General features: G+C 48.8%; 9 protein-coding genes across 9 annotated transcripts; 4 read left to right on the top strand and 5 right to left on the bottom strand.

The window, feature by feature from the left end:
- Window positions 1-92: 92 nt before the first annotated feature.
- On the bottom strand, window positions 93-2155 carry PGRI_054070 (Carboxylesterase, type B; the record flags this gene model as incomplete). The annotated part of the gene is made up of 6 exons (XM_040793120.1): window positions 93-631; window positions 692-797; window positions 891-1531; window positions 1615-1734; window positions 1821-1855; window positions 1929-2155. 6 exons carry the CDS (start codon window positions 2153-2155, stop codon window positions 93-95), a joined length of 1668 nt encoding a protein of 555 aa, XP_040645087.1.
- A 1011-nt stretch (window positions 2156-3166) lies between these two features.
- On the bottom strand, window positions 3167-3904 carry PGRI_054060 (uncharacterized protein; the record flags this gene model as incomplete). The annotated part of the gene is made up of 1 exon (XM_040793119.1): window positions 3167-3904. One exon carries the CDS (start codon window positions 3902-3904, stop codon window positions 3167-3169), a length of 738 nt encoding a protein of 245 aa, XP_040645086.1.
- An 816-nt stretch (window positions 3905-4720) lies between these two features.
- Window positions 4721-5690, bottom strand: PGRI_054050 (mitochondrial 37S ribosomal protein uS15m; the record flags this gene model as incomplete). Its single annotated transcript, XM_040793118.1, has 2 exons — window positions 4721-5577; window positions 5645-5690. 2 exons carry the CDS (start codon window positions 5688-5690, stop codon window positions 4721-4723), a joined length of 903 nt encoding a protein of 300 aa, XP_040645085.1.
- Window positions 5691-6038: 348 nt separating this feature from the next.
- On the top strand, window positions 6039-7018 carry rps0 (40S ribosomal protein uS2; the record flags this gene model as incomplete). Its single annotated transcript, XM_040793117.1, has 2 exons — window positions 6039-6208; window positions 6277-7018. 2 exons carry the CDS (start codon window positions 6039-6041, stop codon window positions 7016-7018), a joined length of 912 nt encoding a protein of 303 aa, XP_040645084.1.
- Window positions 7019-8000: 982 nt separating this feature from the next.
- On the bottom strand, window positions 8001-8846 carry PGRI_054030 (Small GTPase superfamily, Rho type; the record flags this gene model as incomplete). The annotated part of the gene is made up of 4 exons (XM_040793116.1): window positions 8001-8165; window positions 8220-8339; window positions 8407-8647; window positions 8755-8846. 4 exons carry the CDS (start codon window positions 8844-8846, stop codon window positions 8001-8003), a joined length of 618 nt encoding a protein of 205 aa, XP_040645083.1.
- Window positions 8847-9482: 636 nt separating this feature from the next.
- On the top strand, window positions 9483-11339 carry PGRI_054020 (pseudouridine synthase DEG1; the record flags this gene model as incomplete). The annotated part of the gene is made up of 1 exon (XM_040793115.1): window positions 9483-11339. One exon carries the CDS (start codon window positions 9483-9485, stop codon window positions 11337-11339), a length of 1857 nt encoding a protein of 618 aa, XP_040645082.1.
- Window positions 11340-11439: 100 nt separating this feature from the next.
- On the bottom strand, window positions 11440-12162 carry PGRI_054010 (PIG-H family GPI synthesis protein; the record flags this gene model as incomplete). The annotated part of the gene is made up of 3 exons (XM_040793114.1): window positions 11440-11517; window positions 11567-11769; window positions 11829-12162. 3 exons carry the CDS (start codon window positions 12160-12162, stop codon window positions 11440-11442), a joined length of 615 nt encoding a protein of 204 aa, XP_040645081.1.
- Window positions 12163-12439: 277 nt separating this feature from the next.
- On the top strand, window positions 12440-13116 carry PGRI_054000 (ubiquitin-like protein HUB1; the record flags this gene model as incomplete). The annotated part of the gene is made up of 3 exons (XM_040793113.1): window positions 12440-12845; window positions 12898-13036; window positions 13095-13116. 3 exons carry the CDS (start codon window positions 12440-12442, stop codon window positions 13114-13116), a joined length of 567 nt encoding a protein of 188 aa, XP_040645080.1.
- Window positions 13117-13743: 627 nt separating this feature from the next.
- PGRI_053990 (ribose phosphate diphosphokinase subunit PRS5) lies at window positions 13744-15130 on the top strand (the record flags this gene model as incomplete). The annotated part of the gene is made up of 3 exons (XM_040793112.1): window positions 13744-14646; window positions 14699-15022; window positions 15074-15130. 3 exons carry the CDS (start codon window positions 13744-13746, stop codon window positions 15128-15130), a joined length of 1284 nt encoding a protein of 427 aa, XP_040645079.1.
- Window positions 15131-16182: the final 1052 nt, after the last annotated feature.

Here is a 16182-nt window from a genome sequence, read left to right as displayed (position 1 = left end):
TTCTCTCCCCACATACTCCATACTCTGTCCCAGTAATAGTGTCCAGAGGGAAATCAACCAACTGCTTGCTTATCAATGGAACTAGAAATTGATTAAAGGGCATAGACCACCTTTAGAATTGACTCAATGTCCTTCTCAAGGATCCTAAGCTGGCCGATTCTCTCCACCCACTTTGGGGTTTCTGCCAGTCGCTCGATCCTCGTGGATCCGTCCTTTTCCCATATGAGTATTTCACCTTCAGCAACCTTTTGAACAGGATTCCCAACAATGAAACCAATCCAGTAGTCCTGGAATTTATGTACCATATCGAGATGACTAACTGCGCACACCTCCTGATCGGCAGTCATCTTCTGCTCCGAATTTTCTGTTTCTTTCTCCGTATAGGCTTTCACGGAGGATGCTGCGTATGGGGTAAAGACATCGTTATCCACACTGACAAGAGCGTCATGGAACGCATCGAACTGATATATCAGCTCGACAGCGTGATGCGCACACCCTCTCTTCGGTCCGGGAAACGGATTTCCAAACTCGATGTTGTATGGCTGTATCGTAGCAGCGTTACCGTACTCAATGCCGCGTTGTGCACTTAGTGAGTCGCGTGTGCGATAGACAGATAGATCGAAGACGGCGTCTGAATGGAGACGTAGGAGGGCTGTTCACAAAGCGCTCTGGTCAATGCCTTCAACCAAACCGTAGGCTTCCAGAACTTCTGCGCCTGCCTTAGCCGATGGGTAACTTTGGGCGAATAATTCTTGCAACTTTTTGAGGTCAACATCATCCTGGAAGTTGCCAGCTGACTGTATTGACTTTGTTTAGCAAGAACCCGATAGCTTATGGCGGTTCTACGAGGCGAATCCACGATTAGGAGTGCCCGAGGGAAGTTGACTCACCTCGACGTCAGATGTGCCTATCATGATCTCAATGGGCTTATAGTCAACAGGTTTGGCCTCCTGGTGCAAATCTACGTGGGGTAGTGCCACAGTCTCCATTGTCATAGTCAGGTCTTCAGCGATAGGTGGCATCATGAATATCTTGTTCTCGAGAGCAGACTCGAGTATGGACTCCGCTGAGATATGGCGCAGCGCTTCCACTTTAATCTCACTGCTGCTTCCATCCTCGATACCCCAGTGTTGGCACAGCTTGTCCCAGTTTTTCTCGGCCTCTACGAGCGGCCTGGGTGTCACCGTTGACTGAGCACCCGATTGCATGAAAGCTCTCTTAAAAAGGGGTTTCTCGGGCTTCGCCTCGGCATCGAGAATGTGTGCATGCACAGAATGAGATCCTGATGAATGACCACCCCGCGTAATTTGCTCCGCATCACCACCAAACTGCGCAATATTACGCGCCACCCAAGTCAAGCCAACTTTCTGGTCATATGTACCAAAATTAAGGCCCTTGAACTCGGCTTGATCTTGAGTGTTCAGAATATCGGTCGAGCCGAGACATCCAAACACATTGAGCCGATAGTTTAGGTTGACTGCGATGAAAGGAGTCCCAATTTCCAGAGACCGAAGCACGACACGGGCAGGGTCTAGATATAAGTTAGTAGCCATCAACGGCCATTTTAATCAAAACGTAATATAGCACTTGGATTGGACATCCTGTTTCACGCACCAGTGATAGGATCGCTGTTCGCACCGAACGCGCCACCGCCGCCATGGATCCAGACTAGAACAGGGAGCTTGGCTGGTGCTTTAATTCCCGCGCGGGATAACCCAGATGTACTGGGACGGACTATGATGAGGTTCAGGCATTCGAATTATGACTCGGCGAGTTCAGGAAAAGGCACGTGTGCTTGAAAGTATTCACTGTTAGCACACTCGCGGGGTTGAGGGCATTTTGGTCTAGAACACGCCTAATTAGTAGCTAGACCGTGGGAAAAAGAATATCATATAATATCCTTGTCGCCTTATTTATGTAGAACATACCCATCATTGGTTGCATCAAATACATTGTGAGGAAGATGAGTACGGAGTTTTGCATGTTCCCATCTCTTGTTCACCTCTCCAAAAGGGATGCCTCTGAACTCATCCAAGTCGTCGGACAGACTTGACCCTTTCCCAACCACTGTTTGGATGTAGCTAGGTGTAGTCAATGTCGGCAATTCCACGATGACTCCGTTTTCAAAATCCTGTTTCTTTGTTGGATCGCTCATGATGCCAATCTCGCAGTATTATGACAAGACAGGAGATACACACAAATTCTTCCACTTAATGGCCGTATGTAAATATGAAACGTTACTGTAGAATTTGCTCGTTGCGCTCTTAGTGAAGCTGATTTCGATTCCCCCTGTAGAGAGAGGGAATAGATTGAATATATGTACGGAGTAGATGTGAAGCAGTGGAGCTGGAAATACTCGTTGTAGGGGTCCCAAATAGATTAGAAACGGATAACTCCACCTATATAGTCGTGTTCAAAAGGTTCTTTAGGTGGGCTGGCCATTACTGACTGGATGAATATGTCTCATTCCGAGGACAGTTCCGTACTACTGCACTGTTTTTACATATATTTTAGTCGAAATAAATTTCCTCTACGAGACTTTTAAGCATGAGTTGTTTTACATTGTCCTATCTTATGCATAAGGGTAGGGCTGCGGATACTAAACCCAATACGACCAGCCCCACACAGATCGTACCATGTTTTGGTTTTGTAAAGGTACCACCTACCGAGGTTGGGAGTAAACAATCTTGAATCCAACCTTTAAAGTTGGAATCTATTAGCAAATCAGAGACAACAACCTTGGAAGGAGAGATAATGAGTCATGATAGAAACCTGGGAACCTTCGAAGTTTGTTGCTACCATGTCTCACCAACTTAACTTAGTACGGAGTACATCGTAGGTCCCCGGGGCCGCATGGCAGCTCAACGTATAATCGGTCAGTGTTGAAACCCCCTGACGTGGCAGCGAGTAGTCAGGGATAAACAGGTATATTTAGCCATGTCCACTTTGCCAGAAACGGTCGAAAAGGTTAGAAAAACTTAGCATCACTTGATTTCAACGCTCCATTAACAGTATTGATATGCCTTATTCAATGCTCAATTTGTAGAAATCTTCTTGACTAAATAGGATGTAATTTGTTATTGTTCTCCTCCATGGCTACCCAGGTAGCTTCCTAGAATTCCTACCTACACTTGAACCCACCCAAAAGAAGTACTAGTCCACCGAATTACCGGGAAGAGAAGCTTGCATAATCGGCATTTGTCATCTTGATATGCTGCTCAATTGACGTGCAGTACCTCTGGAAGTCCGCCACTGTGATTGTTGTCACAGGGTTCTTGATGCCATCTAGTTCATTGTCTTTGAGGACTATGAAACTCTTCAAATCCGGCACCTCCATCAGCTCCATGATCATCTTTTGTATGGCAAAGTAAGGAGCAGGTCCTAGTTTCAGACCCAAGAGAGTTCGGTATTTGGTTCTGATTGCATTGATGAACTCTCTGTTCGTTGAGTATTGTTTTCGTGTACATTTCATCCACGATTTCATTGCAAGTCTCAAGACTCCATAACTTTCTATTTCCATATAGTCCTTGATCTGTTCGACCAGTTCATCTGCAAAGACCGTTCGAACACCTCGGTCAAAAATACTTCGCCGCACTTCGTAGTCAATGCTGCTAGATATCCAGGTGCGAACCTGAATTGACAGAGCTTTCCATTTTCTTCTATTCGGGCTATCTCGTGTAGGCCATGGAATCGATTTGTCTATCAAGTTATGAAGATTATGGCCTCGTAAGGTCTTCCGGACTTCGTCAATCCACATTTCCAGGTCCTCTGGATCCAAAAGTGGGGGTGTAATCTTGTAAAGAGTAAAGCTTCCGATCTTTGGGAGACCAACTGATTGATCAGCAACCTCTTCGTCGGTATCTTCATACCAGTTGTTGTCATGCGGGGGCTGCTCGGTCGCCATTGGAAGCAGTGTTCGTCAGTGCTGTTGCAAATGAGAAATCAGCGAACAAAAGTATGATGGATATGGTGCCTTCTAACACTATTCCTGTTCAGATTGAAGTCAAAGGTGTGATCCAAGTCGGGGATCTCTGAAAGATGGTGAACTAGGTCTTCTGGCTGTAGCCTTTGATGAAATTTTGATGAAATTTGATGATCTCAGGGGTAGAGATAGAGTATCATAAACTCTTGAGATACGAAGGAGAGATGAAGGTAAAAGTCTCTAATATTCAATCTATGGAAAGCAGGTATTTATATCTTGGCATTTAGCAAACTACTCATTCTGCTAGCAAACAAGGGAGATGAGACAACAGATACTCATGGTTCATGGATGAGCGGCATCAGGACCTAGAAAGATTCCTAGAAGGGGTAATCCACGAAGGCCTATCTGGCCACTGTGCCCATGGTTTCGTCTCCTCTTCGAAGCCTACGTCCGCAGTAGCTTATCGAGAGACCATCATCTCTGAACAGCTAAAAGCCGCTAGTACAAGAGCAATTTAGTAGACAGTTACTGAACTGAATTCCAGAGCATATGCTCCGGAGCAAGTTGGCTACAAATTATTCGTGAACGTAGAAATAGACGTAGGAAAAGAAACAATGATATTTGTACAGTGCTCTGCGGGTGAAACATGGAAATAGAGACATGGACCAACAAGTACCCCTCGCTAGCTCCTAGATAGATGATACACGGTAACACGCTGATACTTTTTCAAAGCCAGCCAATCACAATAGAAGAGAATGGTGTAGAGATACCAAAGACCTCTTATTAAAACAATGCCATTCATATGGCAATCTCTCCCTTCCACGCAGCGTCAGACAATCCCAATGTCTCCATCAGGTTCTGCCACCGGGGACCTCCACGTTCCTTCCTGCGGACATATTGCAGCAGCTTCGCGCGCTTGTGGACTAGTAGTTGCAGGTTACGCTTGTTGTGTTTGTCCTTGTTGGTGTTCTCGAGGTGTCGGGAGAGGTTCATGATTTTCACGGTCAAGATCGCGGCTTGTACCTCCGCGGAGCCGGTATCGGGTCCAACGCGCGGTGCCCGTTCTGGATGAACAGGGGCAGAACCGTGGACCAAAGCCTTCGGCTTTGGTGGGAGAATTGAGTCTGTGTAGTGTCGCCCGAATGTTTCGATGCACTTAGCAATGTTGAGGCGCACGCGGTCCTTGGTGTTTCCATTGTTCAGATTTACAATCCGGTTGATTGCTTCTTGGGCATTCTTATGCTCTTGGTTATGCGCGTTCATTGCCTCCTTCTCAACTTGGGGATCGGCCGTGTTGCGATCGGGATTTTTAAGCGGTGCGGTCAAATCCTTGGAGAAGTCAAGGGCAGCATCCAGCTCATTCGACTTCAAATAGTAGTTGAAATCCCCAGTCAATGATGATTGGATGTGCGAGTTTGTTTGGATTGCTGTCATCTCTTGGATAAATGGTGTAGGCTGGCTCTTGACAGGGTCACCGAGCGAGGATCCCCGTTCTTCTGCAAGAACTTGTTGGCGGGAGACATTGGCTGCCTTGCGCTGGCGCGCCTGGGCCATCATGAATGGGTCATGTTTCCTCCGAACCTGAGCCTTGCTGGACGCAGCTCTGATAGAAGTGTTGATCGAATTGGACAACGGGCTATATCCGGAGGTTGATCCTAAACGAGTCTTGGTTAGCACGCAGGTCATTGAAGATTTTGACATCGCTGGCCTTGACTAGCATACCGGTGAATGCCTTGAGAGAGGACTGAACTGAGATACGCGGGGGCATAGTGGGCGTAGCTGGCGAGTAGATGGCTCTATCGTAACAATCAACTTCTCTTTTCCATTGACCTTTCGTCGGGAAATCTTGCGGCCGGAGGTCTAAGTACGCTAATCCTAGTCAGGAGATTATCTGCCCCAGGCATTAATACTCACGTGAACGAAGAGCCCGCCAAGATTATGATTACATAACACCCCTGGAACCCTGGAGCCCTAGCCCTAGCGCACGCAAGCGAAATTCTCCCGAATCGTGAGAGTGCAACAATTTTGCGGCTTGGCTTTGATCTTTTTCCCTCCATCACCACGACAAGAGCCAGACGATTGATCATCCAACTCATCAATCCATCAATCGCCCAACATGGCCCCTTCCCAGCTCCCCCCGGTTTTCAACCCTACCGCGCAGGACATTGAGATGCTCCTTGCCGCTCAGTGCCACCTTGGTTCCAAGAACCTCCAGGTGCACATGGAGCCTTACCTCTGGAAGCTCCGCGCCGATGGTGTCAACGTCCTGAACATCGGCAAGACCTGGTATGCGCGAATTCGAAAGGCCGCCTGACTGTGGTATGGTATCTAATATATTCGTTTCACTGCAATAGGGAGAAGATCGTCCTTGCTGCCCGTATCATCGCCGCCATTGACAACCCCGCCGATGTCTGTGTCATCTCCGCTCGTCCCTACGGCCAGCGTGCTGTCCTGAAGTTCGCCTCCCACACCGGTGCCACCGCCATTGCCGGTCGTTTCACCCCCGGTAACTTCACCAACTACATCACCCGCTCTTTCAAGGAGCCCCGTCTCATCATCGTGACCGATCCCCGCACCGATGCCCAGGCCATCAAGGAGGCCTCCTACGTCAACATCCCCGTCATTGCCCTTTGCGACACTGACTCCCCCACTGACTTCGTCGATGTTGCCATCCCCACCAACAACAAGGGTCGTCACGCCATCGGTCTCGTCTGGTGGATGCTCGCCCGTGAGGTCCTCCGTCTCCGCGGTACCCTCGCCACCCGCGAGACCGAGTGGGACACCGTTGTCGATCTCTACTTCTACCGCGACCCCGAGGCCGAGGAGAACAAGGAGATCGCTGATGAGTCCAAGGTTGCCGGTGCTGAGGAGATCGGTGCTGGTGCCGTCGAGTCTGGCTTTGCTGGTGAGAACTGGGATGCCTCCGCCCCCGGTGCTGGTAACCCCGGCACTGCCTTCGCTGCTGCCTCCGCTGCCACCGCTACTGCCGGTGCCACCAGCTGGGATGCCGAGGGTGCCGACTGGGCTGCCAGCTCTGCTCCCGCTACCACCGAGTGGGCTGAGGCTCAGCCCGCCGCTGGTGAGGCCAAGTGGTAAATTGCTTCGCCGTGACGAGGATAGTCGTTGAAAGGGGGGAAGTTTGATCAAAAGTTTGGTGATCCGGGATGATTGTGACGATTTCTCGAGTCCCTCAGGACACGGGAATCGAAGAAATGCTCTTGTTTTCTCTTATACACCATCTACTCCATTTACAACAATGGATTACAATCTCCCGCAAGTTCCCTTGACATGTCTATCCTAGTCTCTGTGTGCAATTCTCAAAAACCAAAAGAAACTGAAAAACAGCAGAAGAAAACGAGCTTTCACCGGGATCCTTTCAATCTTTTGCCTCAGTGGTCTCATATTACCAGCACTTTTTTTTATTTCCATGTTTTGCACAGGGGAGGAATTGTCATGCCAATCATTGACTGGCGCTTATGAGGGAAAGAGATCCAGTTGCTTTTATTTACGAAGCTTCTGGGGGAAAGCCCTGTGCTGTCAATTCACAAGGTGGACTTAATCGTTACCTTGGTTTCTCCCTGTGTGTATTCTAGTAATCTGAAAAGGTTGTGCTTGGTATCATGTCCAGTAGGTTTTGTAGTGTATCTCCCCCCAATGTTGATTGTAGACCTAACCGCATCAACCGCATCATCAATACTGTGTACCTGCTCGGAAACAATGCCATCTATACAAAGCCCAGATCTGCCCTGGATAAATTATTTTGTCTACACTGTAGGCTACCCCTATCAACTAGGCTTACTCCCACTCGAGGTCTCTCGCGTCAAATATATTTAAATTCTCACCCACGGAATATTGCGAGACTATCTACTAGAGTAGAATAAAGAACCTAAAAGTAACACCCAGGAACTAAATATAAAGCATCTTTCTCTTCTCAGGCGCCTTAAATTTCTATAAATTGATCGTTAAGGTAAAGTAAAGTGTGGACATAGTCCTGGAGGTACCTATGTCGGGCATTGACACAGCTGGTTTATACATGCCTGGGTATGGGAAACATGATAGGAAATTGACAACAAAATAATCAAAGGATAACGCAAGAGGTTCCCTCACTCTGACCACCCTTTTCAGTCGTCGCCATTGCCGCCAATCTAGCGACATCTTCAAACGTCTCTGCGAGCAGCTCGCCCGTGACAGCGGAACACTCGGCGTATCTATCGCAACGAAGTTCTTGCGCAATACGATAGGCCTAGATAACTTAGTTAGCCAATGCATGCGTGAGGCTCCATCTCATGTTACTCACTTCTTGTGGATAGATAATTCCCTCGCCTTCTCTACGCAGGTCCCTTTTCAGGCCTAGCATCATCACTGGAAGGCGCTCGCCAGGGCCATACTGGAAGTAACGGGTAATGTCATTTCGCCACTAGGAATAGCATTAAGTTTCAGCACGTGTTGACAGTACCCCGAGTATATATATATATGAGACTCACCTCTTTTAGTCCAGCAAGTGTGTCTCGATTGGAGATATCAAAGGCCAGAACAATCACATCAGGCCGAAGAGTCGTCCAATGATGGTTTGGGTTAGATGTGTCGTAAATCTTTAGAGTGAATTTCTTTTGGGAGAATCGGATGTCGTAAATAAAAGGCTGGTCACCATCTCGCAGTAGTTCAAGCGTATTTGGCTCGATATTAGAGGGCCCTGATGGGTACGGTCTTAGACTCTTCAGCCGACTGGATCATGTTAGTACGCCCCCTATATATATAGTCTAGAAAATCGTTTGCGGATTGCAAACAACTAGCTTGAAGAGCCGTAGCTCGTGGGACTATTAGGTACTCACGCTAAGAATGTTGATTTCCCACATCCTGCATCCCCAAGTAGAAGTAAAGAGACTGATTTATCACTGTCTGGGTGAGGATCTACCTCAGCCATGCTAGAGCAGCTGTTCAGCTTATGTGCAACTGTCCAGATATTGATCGGCTTGCACCCTTCGGTCAAGTAACAAGTTGTAGATAATTGCCTCTGCCTTGACTATAGGATAATAATGATTTCACCACAATCTCGGGGTGGCCCCGGGGGTTTTAGGTCAGAGAGATGGACTTGAGGTGATAAGGTTCGATTCTTGGCGAATCCAATGTTGATTCATATATTGTTGTTGCAGCCCTAACCTCGAGTCGTTTATACTTGAAATTTTATGAGTTCTATAGTTATTATTTGACTTGCTATGTCAAAAGATATGTGGCAAATTATTTGCAGTTAGATTCCCCTGTTACAAATGAATTACAATAGTAGACATTGGATACATAAACCTTTGGCTATGGAGTGCATGTAATTACGGCATAATACAATGGTTCAATACTAAAAATACACCAAACAGCGCCTCCGCGGAACTTTTTCAATTTCGATCCCCGCCGGTTCAACGTCCACACCAATCCAATCTCAGCCTCAGTCGGTGGACGTGGTATGTGGAAACCGCCTGCGAGACTCTTTCCACTGAGTTGCAACCTACAAAGAGTCCTCAGGCAAACCCGACACCTAAGCCAATCTCGCACCCCCACACCCGAAACCATGGCGGACACCAACAGGAAGGAACAACCCGACTACTCAGCTTGGAGTAACACTAGCCTGATCGCGCGCATTACAGAGTTAGAGCGCCAGCTTCACTCTCAGACGACGGAATTCACAGCGCCAACCGAAGAGCCGTCACAGACACCCTGCTCTTCTGCTGCGCCAATCTCTGCCGATGTTCAGGAACTGGCGGTCCCTCTCGCTGAATCATTCAATGCCTCTAAGAAGCGACCACACTCTCCTCCAGATAGCGACACTACCCCGGTGCCCGCGCCGCCGAAGCGGTTCATCAAAGTCCCGAAACCTCCAAAAGTCGACCGCAGTTTTGACCCCTCTAAATATACAACGCGGTTCATTGCGCTAAAGTTCGCATACTTGGGCCAAGAATATAATGGACTGGAACATACAAATGGCAATACCACGCCCCTGCCTACCGTTGAAGAGATTCTGTGGAAGGCGTTGAAGCGTACGCGGCTCATCTCCCCCGAGACCACTTCTGATCTCGAGCCGCCCGAGAGAGCGGCGCGCGTCCCCATGCGCCCGTACCACCTTTACTGGGATGGATGCGACTACTCTAAAGCAGGTCGTACGGATAAGGGTGTGAGCGCCTTTGGGCAGGTTATTGGACTGCGGGTCCGCAGTCAACGGCCTATGCCCAAGACCCCCACCGAGAGCGAGGATGCGATGAACGTTGACTCGGGATCTACCGAAAAAGAGTGGGATGATGTAGCCGATGAGATGAACTATATCAATGTTCTAAACAGGGTGCTTCCGGAAGACATCAGAGTTTTGGCGTGGTGCCCTAACCCGCCTCCTGGTTTCGATGCCCGCTTCTCCTGCCGTGAACGCCGGTACAAATACTTCTTCACCAACCCGGCGTTCTCTCCGACTCCTGGGCCCATTGGATTCCAGAACCGTGCAAACAATGGCAATGGACCGCGTGCTGAATTCCGAGAAGGCTGGCTCGATATCGAGGCTATGCGCGAGGCAGCTAAGCATTTCGAGGGTCTGCATGATTTCCGGAATTTCTGCAAGTTGGACACCAATAAGCAGATTGATAATTTTGAACGCATTATCCATCACTCTAGCATTGAAGCCGTCAATCCCAAGGTCAGCCCAGTGGGCTACATTGGCCAACCTGGGTTCCAGGCCAAAGAAGGTTGTGTACCCGATTCGGATGTATCGACGCCCAGTACGGTTTCTCAAAACATCCCCCAGGTCTACTCGTTCAACCTTCATGGGTCTGCCTTCTTGTGGCACCAGGTGCGACACATGGTTGCAATCCTGTTCCTAGTTGGACAGGGACTCGAATCCCCATCTATCGTCCCTGAACTGCTGGACGTTGCTAAGAACCCGCGAAAGCCAACCTATGCGATGGCTGATGATGCTCCCCTGGTCCTTTGGGACTGTATTTTCCCCGACCCGAAGTCTGGTAGTCGCGCAGATTCCTTGAATTGGATTTATGCTGGTGACAACCCTCCAAACTGCAAGGGGAGCGCCAAGGGTGACAGCAAATTCGGGATGCGGGGCACTGTTGAACGAATGTGGACCGTCTGGAGAAAGCGCAAGATAGATGAGATTCTAGCGGGTGCTCTGCTGGACTTGACTGCCAGTCAGGGTAACCAGGACGTGGAAGACATTGACAACCAATGGCTGAACGCGGGTTATTCCAAGAGATCAAACAGAGGTGCCAAGATCTGGTATGGTGGAAACGATACTGTTGTTGGTGGAAAGTATACCCGTGTCGACGAAAAGAGCAAGATGGAGACCGTGGAGGTTCAGAACGCCAAAGGACTCGTCATAAAGCAGCGCAGACTAGCAAAGGGCGAGGCTGCAAAGGCGGCCCTCCAGGAATGAACCTGGTTGTATATACTTGCTGATAGAGCATCGAACCTCGGGGTTAGAGCAAGATAGGCTTTTATACAAACAAAGGTTTATTGGTGCAAAGGCTGGTATATCATGACTTCGCATCGTAAAGGCATCGCCGAGAACCTCTCCAAACCTGTTCTAAAATCTCTCGTTTGGGCAACATATGCTAGTAACAAAATTAGGGCTGAGTACACAACACTGAGGATATTACATACCGGGAAGACCACTAGAACATTAGGTTCGTTTTCGACAATGACCGCCAAATAAAAGCGGACTTCGAAGCCCTTGAAGGCTTCGTGAATCACAATATCCTGGATTTGTGTGGTAGGAATGAATCTTGTTGAAGCAGTAGAAAGATACGTCGAGGAAGATGTTGAGGTCTGGATTCCGAAGCCTCGAATAACTAGGAGCGATTCCTCTGTCGAACGATCAGTCACGCACAAATCCAACAAAGCCAAATGATCCTTCTCAGCTTACCGACATAACCTCTTCTAAAAACACCGTATATCACCAATGCGCCAACCACAGCAATTGCTAGCGGGTTGTATGAATCTATCAAGCGACACAGTTTGGACCCGAGCGGGCTTGACCACACGGCTGGCCAACTTATCATTCTCCCATCTTCTTGGAAGAAAAAATGTCGGACACGCACAATACCGACACCGATCACACATAAGAATAAAACTGCACGCAGGAGCACTTGGACACTGAATAGGATTTTGGCGGCGGAACTTGATCGCTGTGGCGCATTCGATACCGTGAATGAGACGGTCGTTGGAGAGGGACGCTGAACCTCTAGTCGGCCTCGCATTGTGGATACGGAGGAGTCAGGTAAAAAAACGGGAGAGCAGAATTAGGCGACAACTTTGCATTGCAGGCTGTCTGTTCAAGAGGTAGATCAAAAGGCTGGAAGATCTAAAGGTGCTTTACACAGGAGAGCTCTCGTGAATAAACACGCTAATCCAGAACAGGACTAGCGTACCCCACTAGCAGCTACATAGCATCACGTGATTCACAGCTTCTCCGTTTGGATTACATCTGGGCTTGTCAGGCACCTACGCAACCTCATCTTTTCTTCATCCACAGTCATGGGTGACCGATCACGAAGCAGATCTCCCCGCGCGAGAGAAAATGCTGATAGAGAGCGTCCCAGAAAAACGACTGGAGGGTTTCGGTGGAAGGACAAAAGCCGCACCGACGATTCCCGCGGAGATGATCGCAGATTAGAGCGCGGATATCGAGACCGACCACGATCACCACGACGCGACCGAGAGGGTGACCGGTATGGAGATAGACCGAGGGATGGTGACCGTGACCGGGGCCAACGACGTGATGATCGAGATGCGCCACGCGACCAGGAAAAGAAAGCGAAGAAGGAAAAGAAGGAGAAGAAGCCTGTCGCTCCCCAATCTTCCGAGCCCATGATTGTGGTCCATGTCAATGATCGTCTGGGAACCAAAGCCGCAATCCCTTGTCTTGCCTCAGATCCGATCAGTATGTCTCCTTCTGTTGTTGATCGCTACTAGTGTATTAATGTTCTACGCAGAGCTATTCAAAGCTCAAGTGGCAGCTCGAATCGGCCGTGAACCCCATGAAATTCTTCTCAAACGCCAAGGTGAACGTCCTTTCAAAGATCAACTTACACTGGAGGATTATGGAGTGAGCAACGGAGTTCAACTTGACCTGTGAGCCTCAGATCCCCCCCTTCTTTCGGATACCGGCACAGTACTAACTCTATACTAGGGAGGTTGGAACGGGCGAATGAACGGATTCGCAGAGCAGACTGCACTCGGCGGGAGAGTTATGCCAAGCTCTTTTATGTTTTTTCTCTTTTCTTAGTACATATTATCGGGAACCCGGAGCATAGGAGTTACACATGAATATGTTTCTCTTTTTTTCTTTCTTTCCAAAGCGGGATTTGAGCAGAAATCATGTATATGGAATGGAAAATCCGAAGCAGTAAATCTGCTGACCATTTACTGCGTTCCTATCTGCCCAGAAACAACCCCAAGGGCCATTTTTTTGCGGGGCCTCGTCACGACATACGCTTTACCCAATGCGGGTTCATTTGCCACCTGAGGCATCAGCCACAGGTCCGCTCCACTCCCAAGAGGCTTTTTTTCCCATCGCGGGACTCACATCGTCGTTTTTCTTTTTATGTCTTTGTCCCTCGAAGTCTTGATTCTTGCTCCGTCATGAGGTAGCATTTGTCTTCAATTTCAAGAACCCTTATACTTTTTCTTTTCTCTTTATTTTTTATCTCCCTTGACTACTCACCGAGATCGTCCCCAGATTTTCCTCCCCCTCCATCCAATCCCTTCAGATCGATCGTCCTCCTTGAATTTTCCTACTTCAACCCGACGACCCGGTATATCCCACAAACAACGACAATATGGTTCGCAATCTTGTCGTCATCGGAGGAAACTCCCACCCTCAGTTGACTCAGAGCATTTGCGGTGTGCTCGGCATTCCTCCTGCGGAGGTTCTGCTCTCGAAATTCGCCGTGGGTGAGACTCGAGTTGAAATTCAAGAGTCTGTCCGTGAAAAGGATGTCTATATTATTCAATCTGGCGGTGGCAAAGTCAACGACCACCTGCTAGAGCTTCTCATCACCATTTCCGCCTGCAAGACTGCCTCGGCCCGGCGAGTCACCGCTGTCCTCCCTCTTTTCCCTTACTCTCGCCAGAGTGATATTCCTTATGACAAGGCTGGCGCTCCTCTTGTCAAGTCATCTGTGGCTGGTAAACACTCCAATGGCTATACATTCGACAGCACTCCTCCTACCCCGGGTCCTGGTGGAAAATCCGAAGGCCTGGGCATGAATGGAATTGAAAACCTCCAGAAGGGCCTTGCCAGGGCTCAGATTGAGGACAGCACTGGTAGCCCCGTGAAGCGGCGGGGCAATGGTCTGCCCCGCAGTGATACGACGGATTCCCTCAAGTCCTTGACCAACAACAACGATGACACAGCGAGCACCTCCTCCAAGATCAACTCCTTCCAGCCGCGCCCCGGTTACAAACAGTGGGTTGCTCAGGCCGGCACCCTGGTGGCTGACCTGCTTACCTGCGCCGGCGCCGATCACATCATCACCATGGATCTGCACGACCCCCAGTACCAGGGATTCTTTGATATCCCGGTCGACAACCTCTACGGCCGACCTCTTCTGAAGAGCTACATTCAGCGCAACATCCCCAATTACAAGCAGGCTGTCATTGTCAGCCCCGATGCCGGAGGTGCCAAGCGCGCCACGGCAATTGCTGACCAAATGGGGATGGAGTTTGCCTTGATCCACAAAGTAGGCTAACCAAGCGCTTAGATTCGCCTTCGATTCGCTAACAATTTTCTAGGAGCGCCGCCCCACCAAAATCACTGACCGCCAGAATGCTACAATGATGTTGGTTGGTGATGTCCGTGATCGGATAACCATTTTGATTGATGACCTGGCGGACACCTCGAATACGATCACTCGCGCTGCCAAGTTGCTCAAGAAGGAAGGTGCCTCTCAGGTATATGCCCTTGTCACCCACGGTATCCTGAGTGGCGACGCCATCGAGCGCATCAATGCTAGTGCCCTTGACAAGGTTATTGTGACCAACAGCGTGGATCAGGTTGAACACCTGCGCCGCTGCCCCAAGCTGGAGGTCCTAGAAGTCGGCCACGTTTTCGGCGAGGTGAGTCCTATAGGCCCATCATTTCACATAGTATACTAACCTATCCCCCAGGCCATTCGCCGTGTGCACCACGGTGAAAGTATCAGTGTTCTCTTCCAGTATGATTGATCGCTGTCTATACTTTTCTTTTCATTTCTCCGATATCCTAAAATTTCCATGTTTGCTCTACGACAACCTCCACCTCAATTCCCCTTGCCATAGATCCAGGCTCGCAGTAGACTTGGTACACTGGATTTGTTCTGGTATTCTGTGATTTCTATCGCTTGCTCTCCATCTGGCTTTTCTACATTTGTTTTCCATTTTCCTGTCATACTATCTACCTCTGCCACACCATTTGCCATCTGCACATATGAGCAATGAATGTTGAATCGAAATTGGAAATTTCCACTTTTTCAACATGCATGTAATCGCCGGTCTTGGACTAGACTATCAATGTGGCTGATCTGTGTACTTCATGGAGACGTAATACTTTCCAATAGTGAAGCCTATGCATGTTGGTCTGTTCTTGATTGATCACGATTCTCAACCCTTGCATATTATATCGGATTCTGTGTGGCACTCGAACCCTTTCCTTTCTGTTCTCACCTATTGCATTCATACATGATTCCACGGACTCCTAAACATCCGAAAGGCGCAGTCAACTACACTTTTATGAAACATTTGGGAGAGCAACATGGGGTCATTGCCACGTCCCCTGTTGAATCATATATTTTTTGACTCCAAAAAAAAAAAAAAAAAAAAGAAACTAACCAACACTTCCCTTGGCACATGTGTCACCATGGGTAGCCTAGGTATCATTGAAGGACGCATATCTTTTGCTTATGCACGTCAGAAACTACTAATCGTCGGAATTTTTCAAATCCATAGGCCTTGTTCACGTTCATGGGGTCAGCCTGAACCTTGAGCCTATCTTTTCTCCGCGGGGCCTGAGTTAGGCCATCGAAGGCCGCGTTACCTGGGCAATATGGCAGCCCGGATCATTTGTGTCCGCTCTCGCCATGTGCTCTGTGGACCATATATTGACAGCGGGAATGGAGGGTATCCAACCTGTTCTGGTCTCGGATTGATTCCCGTGCCTCTTGATGACGGTGGAGGGTCGACCTTACTTGGTCTCATGGCCAATCAACACACCGTCATAGTTTGTCTTTGACCTGTTCGAG

Source organism: Penicillium griseofulvum (assembly GCF_001561935.1).
Source record: "Penicillium griseofulvum strain PG3 chromosome Unknown contig_84, whole genome shotgun sequence".
Classification (NCBI taxonomy): Eukaryota; Fungi; Ascomycota; class Eurotiomycetes; order Eurotiales; family Aspergillaceae; genus Penicillium; species Penicillium griseofulvum.
The sequence above is the reverse complement of the archived record's forward strand: the minus strand, read 5'-3'. Positions and strand labels throughout refer to the sequence as shown.